At 34.6% G+C, this 8,719-nt stretch overlaps 1 protein-coding gene across 1 annotated transcript in view; it reads left to right on the top strand.

The window, feature by feature from the left end:
- The window catches only part of galnt9 (polypeptide N-acetylgalactosaminyltransferase 9), a 92,575-nt gene that overhangs the window by 77,928 nt on the left and 5,928 nt on the right, over positions 1–8,719 (top strand). Inside the window, exon 7 of the mRNA XM_016511914.1 lies at positions 7,858–7,995. Coding sequence (XP_016367400.1) covers positions 7,858–7,995 — 138 coding nt within the window. The remainder of the gene's footprint in view (positions 1–7,857; positions 7,996–8,719) is intronic.

Consider the following 8,719-nt stretch of genomic DNA (forward strand, 5'->3'; position numbering starts at 1 on the left):
TGTGTGTGTGTGTGTGTGTGTGTGTGTGTGTGAGTGTGTGAGTGTGTGTGTTTACAAAAGTTTACTGCTTTTTGGCCAACACTAATTCTTTATTTCAAGTTCCCACAGTTTTACTGTAATAATTGCAATAACTGTGGTATATTTTGCCAGCAAGTCACCGTGTTAATGTTAATGTTTGTTAGAGGATTCAGCACCAAACCTTAGGCAGCGTTTCTACAGGTAAAACTTAATGAGCGGTAATGAGACAGGATGTCAGAATCGTTTTTAGTAGCTTTTCTAAAATCTCAGTATGAATTACCGTGGCCCTTTTATCTATCCGCTAGTGTGACAGCATTAAGTCATGGCCTTTTATTGCTATTTTTATCATTGTAATGATCATCAATAGCGGCTGATCATTGAAATATGACTCGGAGAGCACAGGCTGGCAAGAGGGTCCAATTAAATTAGCCAGTGCTTGATCTGAACCGTACATCACATAAAACCGTCTGGTATAATTAACGTGATTAAAATAATAGATGGCAAAGCTTTGTCTGTTCCCTGTCATAGGAAGAATGGGATAGAGAGTGAGACAGAGAATATAATGCTCAGGGAGCGAGAGAGGAGGAGCGGACTTTTCTCAGAGGGTTGGGATGTGTCTCAGAGGATGAGATGATGTAACTTTTTAAAAACAAATGAAAGTACGTCAGTCTAACACTAGCTAAACATGCTTGATTAAGAGTAAGCGGGAGGAGTGAATGAATTGCACCCGCTGATAGCGCCATTAATTTGCATGCACTGTTTGCATTGTTTTAGCACCCGGTTCACTAAAGGAATTATGCAAATCGTGTAACTGCAAACGCACCCACAAAATCTGTGCTGAGCGAATTTTGCTCACCACAATTGCCAGTCTTGGAGGTCGGATCTGATAGCTACTGCAGGCTGTGGAGAAGCCTGATTAAACTAGATTGCAGATGGTTTGTAAACAAGAAATATAACGGACAAAAATGGTGCAACTATTTAATGAAGTTTTCAAGTTCAGTGTTTTTCCCCTTAAACACTGCATTCAAACACACTGCAATTAATAACAGAAATTAATACTGTTATTCAACACGGATTAAACTGATGAAAAGTATGGAAGTATGGAAATAAAGAGCCATACATTGATACAAATATAACAATAATTTCAAATAAATTCTGTTCTTTAAATCGTTCTGTTCATCAAAGGATCCTGAAAAGATTAATTGAGCTGAATGCTGGAGTTCAACATTGATAATAATAATAAATGTTTATTGAGCATCAAATCAGCATATTAGAATAATTTCTGAAGGATCATGTGACACTGAAGACTGGAGTAATTCAGCTTTGCCTTCAAAGGAATAAATTACTTTAAAAAATATATTTAAATAGAAAACCCATTATTTAAATTGTAAATTTCATTACTGTTTTTACTGTATTTTTGATCAAATATATGCAGCCTTGGTGAGCATAAAGACCTCTTTCAAAAATAATTTGAACTTTGAACAGCAGTGTATATTTTCACTGAGCTTAGTGTGTAATATTGTGTGGATTATTTATCTTATTTTGTTTTATTCTACTTTGTATTTTTACATTTTTATGTTAGAGTTTAGTTTTTTTTTTTTTTTTTGCATTTTGCTTGTTAAATTGTTTGATATGACCCCAGTGCCATCTTGAGTAAAAGTCAAGACAGACTGTGCGATATCTTTTATGACACACTGTACATATTCATCTGAGGGCTTTGGACAGCACTGGTTTTGACAGGATTGATTGATTATGCCCAATAATGAAAGAAAAGTTTGTGTCAGAGTGTGCAGTTGTACTGCTACCATCTTGTTCGCCATGAGTTTTTGACCTTGATGTCTCTTCTCCAGACCGCTTAATTACGGCTGAAAAAAAAAAAAGTGGAACTCAGTAATGACAATCCCTCCCTCTCAGCGTGAGGTAAATGTGTTTCTGTCGGTGCTCTTCAACAATCATCATTTCATCAACATGGCTCCTGAGTTCGGAGAGAGAATGATTTGTTTTAGTAATGTTATGAAAGAAACCTGCAGAAACATGACCTGCATGATGCTGACCCACCGTCTCTTGAATCATACAATATCACTCCCGCTTGTACGCAAAGAAGGGCAAATCTAAACAGTGACAGAGACTATTTTTATAGAGGACATCCTACATATATGGAAATATGGGCCTATACAATATATTTTGTCCCAATGCATTCAGATTTATTCAGTGATATCCAGTCATTCAGAAGCAAGCATAAAAGCACAGGTTATTGCAGGATATGAATGAGGCCACTGAAAAGCATTACAATTACTCTCTTTAAACACTTACCTAAAAAAAAATTTGGTGTAAGATTTCTTTACTATTTCAAATAGAAATTGCTAGTAAATGGCACAAATAGCTTCAAAGAAATGACAAGTAACACAAAGAATTAAACATGTAAAAGTATTTTCTTGTAAAACATACTCCAGTAATCTTTAATTAATTATTATTTTTTTTTTTTTTTACATGCCAAGCTGAATATTAAATCTTTGATCGTGCTGCTGGCAAGATAAACAATGTATAATGTGTAATTTATTTCCTGTACTAATGTATTTCCTATTGAAACAGGAAGTTGCAGTGTGATATTTCAGATATTTCAGGCTTTTTGTCTATAGTCAGTAGTCTATAGTTTACAATTATTTTTTTTTTACATGCCAAGCTGAATATTAAATATTTGATCGTGCTGCTGGCAAGATAAACAATGTATAATGTGTAATTTATTTCCTGTACTAATGTATTTCCTATTGAAACAGGAAGTTGCAGTGTGATATTTCAGATATTTCAGGCTTTTTGTCTATAGTCAGTAGTCTATAGTTTACATCACAGGCCTATAAAACCTCACTTGACAGATTTTGTACAGGCAAAAGCAATGCAAACGCTGAAGATGAAGATGTTTTTATCGTTAGGGATTGCAACATTCTTGTACTAAATAGCATTTTATTTGACAAAAACAATTAATATGCCTCTCCGAACAAGTTGTCAATATTTTTGGTTCAATCAAAAGTATGTGCTCATTTAGTAGTACATTGTATTTTGAAGTTTTTATCTCAGCATTGTTCCTTATCATCATGTAAAGAGATAGGACATAGAGATAGTGTGCAATAGGTTTTGGGGTTTTTATTGTCTTTGTAACACTAGCATTGTGGTGTTTAACGCAGGTTCTCTCTCAGAGAGTGGGCAGTCTCTTTACTCAACTCTAATCCAAACACCGAGGGCTAACAAGTTAATTTGTTGTCTTTTGTCTGTTCCGTGACTGAAAGTAGGCTTTTATTGAGCTTGAACAAAGCACACAATTGAGTATTCACTGCAGAGTGAGAGAGCAGAAAAACCTGCAGCATGTGAGGCCATAACAGAGCTCTACTGCTCTGAGATTGATTTTGTACACCAAGGTTGCACTATGGATCAGTGGTGCTGAAGCTGAAAGTATTTTCACAGCTAATGAAAGTCAGTGAATGCATAGCTAGTTCCATTAATGTCACGGTTAGTGGAAGATAGAGGACCGCTAGTTCTCAAAGCGTAGGTGTGCAAAAGAGAGGCAGCGCACTTCTGCTCGTAGCTCTACTGTATAAAGCCACCAAAGATGCACAATGCAATTCCAGATCGTCTTTATTATTTTACTCCTATTACCTGTCTTGATTCATTCTAGGTGTTCCATGTTTTTCATTATTTCCTTTGTGTGTTTGTGCTTTTGAGTTCTCCTTTTATTAGCTTATTTTAATGTAAAATATTCATTTGGTGTCCCTGTTTTCAACATCATCTGGTTTCAAAAAGCAGAGTATTCAGAATTAGACTGAATGCTGTGTTTTCAAGCAACATATAATCACAGATATTTTATTTATATCAAAGGGGTCATATGATGTTGCTAAAAAGAACATTATTTTGTGAACCCCTTTAATAGAAGATGTTTGTCCATTGAGAGAACTATTAAAAGCCAAGGACTTGTAAACTACCATTCAAAAGTTTGGGGTCGGTAATTTTGAAAATGTTATGAAAAAAATCGCTTATGCTCACCAAGGCTGCATTTGTTTGATCATATTTAAAATAACTGTTTTCTGTTTTAACATATTTGAAAATGCAATTAATACTATAATGGTAAAGCTGAATTTGCAGCGATGTCACATGGTCCTTCCGAAATCATTCTAATATTATGATTTGGCATAACATTTCAAAACATTATTATTATGAATGTTGAAACAAGTTATGCTGCTTACTATTTTTTTTGTGATTTTTTAATAGAAAGTTCCAAAGAATTGCAAATAGAAATGTTTTGTAATAATGCTTAAAATAAAGTCTTTACTGTCACTTTTGATCAATTTAATGCATCCTTGCTAAATAAAAGCCTTTTTTTCCCCCAAAAAAGACGTAGTTTATAGTAAATATAGAACTCTTAAGAGAGGGTAAAAAATTATGTTAAACTAAATGATCACTTTTTGGTGCAAGAATCTTCAGTTAAGTGCTAAAATGTAGTCCTTTCAAATCTAGTAGCGCTGCTATTGTTGTTCTCTTACATATTTCAAGGATGCCATATCCAGTGCCATACATAATCTTTTCAAAGCTATCCACCTGTAATGTTAATAGCCGATTATTAATCTACATATGTTCATTTGTAAGTCTCTGGCCTTTCAGGTCAGTAGACCTTCTGCATCTATTCTCCAGCAGCCAAGCAGTTTGAGCAACGTTTCCTTGAACTTTCTGGTGCCTCTGTCATCACTACAGCAGCAGGCTGGCTCTGCTTTATAATGGCATACGTACATTCACTGCCTGTTTTTTCATATATTTCTATGATGTGGAGGCAGACACACAGTCAGCATAATAGTGTGACTGGTGGTGGGTCTAAGGGGAAGAACATATTTGCACTCATCTTTTCCACACATTCATTTATCATCCCCTGTTTCTCTCATCTCAGCACAAACTAATGGCCCTTAACACTTAATTGCTGTATCAGGCAAGCTCACACACTTTGTATTATGAAGGGGGCAAACCTCAACGGGCGAGCTGAGGCGCCCTAAATAAAAAGCAGTTCATTTTTTGAGCTCAATCTGACAATCTTTGGCTGAGAATATTTAGATGGCAATACATTTGACTTTGTTCTTTTTTCATATGCTGTAAATTGCACATAATTTGTTATAGTTAAATGCTTGCTCTCACAGTCAGGACAGTCAGCATAGCAAGAAATGAGCAAAAATAGGCATAAAAAGAGTTCAAATTATATTTAACTACCTGTGTTATTTAATGATGGACACCTTAGCATCACCTTTGCACATACTAAAACCTATGGAAGCTTGTTTCCACCACAGGATAAAAAAATAATGGTAATTGCAATTTTTATATCACAATTCTGACTTTTTTCTTGCAATTCTGAGTTTATACCTCGCAATTCTCAGAAGAGAAGTCTGAATTGTGAGAAATAAAGTCGCATTTGTGAGACAAAAAACGGTAATTTTTTTTTTTGTTTCTGCCAAGGAATAAAAAATAAAAAAGGTCACAACTCTGACTTTTTTGTCACAATTGTGATTTTATGTCACAATCCAGACTTTTTTCTAAGAATAGCAAATGAGCATCTTGCAATTCTGAATTCAGCTCTCGCGAATCTTTTTTCTAGAACTGTTAGAAAAAAAGTCAAAATTGTAAAATGTTTTTTTTTTTTAATTCCCTGTTGGAAATTGGCTTTCATAAGAACTTGTTGTTCATAAAATGTGTAAAAAAAACAAAATAATTTTTTTTTACTGTTTTAGTTAGGGATGCACCGAATGTTCGGCAACCGAAATTATTCGGCCGAACACCAAAAGAGCTTTTTTTGCTATTTTCGGCCAAATAATTTAACACAATAAGCGAAAAGACCGAATAAATTGTACCGAACAATGACGTGACGCTATCAAATAGCAACCAGTGTAAAGTGAGAGGCGCACACTCTTTATAATGCAACAAACATGTCAGCAGTGTGGAAGCATTTAAACTGTCCGAGAAAGACACAAAAATCATTACAAGCACCGACAGCGAGAGACTGTTTAGTACTGCATCGCATGTCTTCGATGAGAAGAGGAAGGGCTGATTCTTGCTGGTTACTGTATGATGATTGAAATCGCAAAATGGCTTTAAATAATTAGTAAATAAACTTCAGAATGTTATGTTTTCGCACAAATTGCATGTATTCTGACAGCGCTGCACGAGCTCGCGGCTGATCTGCTTGTTAACCAGGGTTCAAAGTCCAAAGCGAAAATCTGTGCGGGAACAGTGCTACTCGTCAGTTGCTCAGTCCCATTTTTATGAATTTTTACAAGGCATGTGACAATGCGATACGTACGACGTATTCGTAATGAGACTCATTTATAAATCTGCTGCTTGAGGTCTTCCTGCACGTTTCCGCCAAAATAATAGTTGAGAAAAAGCAAGAACTCTTATCAACATTCATAAATGTTAGTAATTTTACAGTAAAAAAAATGCATGCCTGATTCAAGAAGGGGGTCTGATCGCTAAAAAATATTATTTTAGTAACTTATTAATTTTAAGTTAAATTGTGCTTTGTTGGTATAATGTCTGCTAGAATGTAAAAAAATGTTTAGTGTTAAATATTTTTAAATTGTTGTTTTGTAATTGATTTTTTCTTTGAAAAACAAGACAAAACAGTAAAAAGCACATTTTCAATAAATGCAATGAGATACTTCACCACTTAAAAATTATATCTCCACACAGTTTTAAAATGGAAAACAAGTTCATAATGGCTAAGTATACATTATTAATAGTTATTCATAAAACAGTAGTGTTCAATTACACATGTACTATTACAAACGTACCCTCACTGTGCTTGTAACTGGTCTTGCAGTACTCAGTAATGTTAGTGATGTTTACTTATGAAAAAAAGCAGTGACATAACTGCAAAAGTAGTCCTTTACGCTGACAGTATTACTGTTGCGTATCCAAACGGCAGATTTATGCAGAAAATAAAGTGAATTCTTCTCCACTACAAATGTATTCTGCATGAAATTTTCTTTAAATACTGCCCATAATTTGTAAAATAGTTATATTAGTCATCTTATTAATAAAAGGTATTGATAATAAAGATTAAATATTTTCTTTTATTGTATTTTATATATTAGCAACTGGGATGCTGTGCACTGTAAAAATTATTTTTCAAAGAATATTGGAGTATATTCAGTTTTCTACTTAAAAAATGTCTTTGCAATTGTTTTTTTAATGATAATAGCAATTAATGAGTGAAAATTGTTTCGTTATACATACTCCCAGTATGCTTGCAGCTATAAATGTATATTAAAATGACGAATTAAGTGCTACAGTGCATGTGAAATACAATGACAATGATTTTTTTTTTTTTTTGCTTGCTGACATATGACTTCATTGCGTCTGCTGTAAACATAAATTAATTTTAATGTCATAATAAATTGCTACACATCATTAAACACATATCAATTTAGCTTCTACATAGACAAATTAAAACATTAGAGAAGTGTGGCTGTATATAAATATTTCAAGTTGAACAGGCTCCCATTGGAAGTGCTTTGTATTTTAGACATTTTAATTAACAGTGCATCAAACCCAGTGAAAAATATGGATAAATACTGAAGCGTTCTCAACTGTTTGGGCGTGAGTCTCTCAGATATGGGACAAACTGCATTCTGTATGCATTGAACCATAGGCGTAATTTGCGGGTGGGATGGGTGGGACATGTCCCCACCACTTTTTGCCAGGGTCGATATTGTCCCTACCACTTTTTGAAAGTAATTGAAAAATATATTGTGTTTTGCATAAAACAGCGCCTGCCAAATGACAACTACCAGTCTCTTTCTGTTGTTCCAGAACCCAGGAGTGGATTTTGGAGACGTGTCAGAGCGTGTAGCGCTGAGGAAGAAAATGAACTGCAGGAACTTTCGCTGGTACCTTGAGCATGTCTATCCCGAGATGAGAATTTACAATAACACCATCACTTATGGAGAGGTAATAAAGACAAACCAACCCCTTATGCACCTTTAAAACCAGCAAAACCTTTCATAGAAAGGCATGTACTTTCACACGCTGTTAGTTTAATGTCTCTATAATCCTGTGAAGAATCTATCATTCTGTTACAGGTTTTTGGCAGATATTAAAGTAATAATTCACTTTAACAGCTTTCTAAAGATTCTAAGTATATACTACCTGTATATACTATCTACGTGTGTAAGTGTGTGTGTGTGTGTGTGTGTGTGTATATATATACGTGTGTGTGTGTGTGTGTGTGTGTGTGTGTGTGTGTGCATGTATATAAGGTTAATTTAATAAAATCCATTAACCATTACAATTAAAGTGCTAAATTGAAGGTGAATATGTTTTGATTGATTGACTGATTGATTGATCTATTTATTTATTTATTTATTGCTGATTTCTTGCTAAGGTCACTAAGGAAAACTTTTTTCTTGAGTATATAGTAATTTCCATTTGATTACATTATTTACGCAGTTTGCATTTTTGTACCGAATGGTAAAAACTGCAGTTACAGGAGAAATGTAAAGATAATTGGTTTCCATAGCAACAGTGTAGCAAGCATTAGGATTATCTCCAATTTCCTCATAATGAGATTTAATGAGGCCCTTATTAACTTTGGAGTGTGTGTGGGTAGGAGGGATGAGTGTGTGTGTGTGTGTGTGTGTGTGTGTGTGTGTGTGTGTGTGCGCGCGCGTGTGTG

This window comes from Sinocyclocheilus rhinocerous, unplaced genomic scaffold, assembly GCF_001515625.1.
Source record: "Sinocyclocheilus rhinocerous isolate Xijiao unplaced genomic scaffold, SAMN03320098_v1.1 scaffold1256, whole genome shotgun sequence".
Classification (NCBI taxonomy): domain Eukaryota; kingdom Metazoa; phylum Chordata; class Actinopteri; order Cypriniformes; family Cyprinidae; genus Sinocyclocheilus; species Sinocyclocheilus rhinocerous.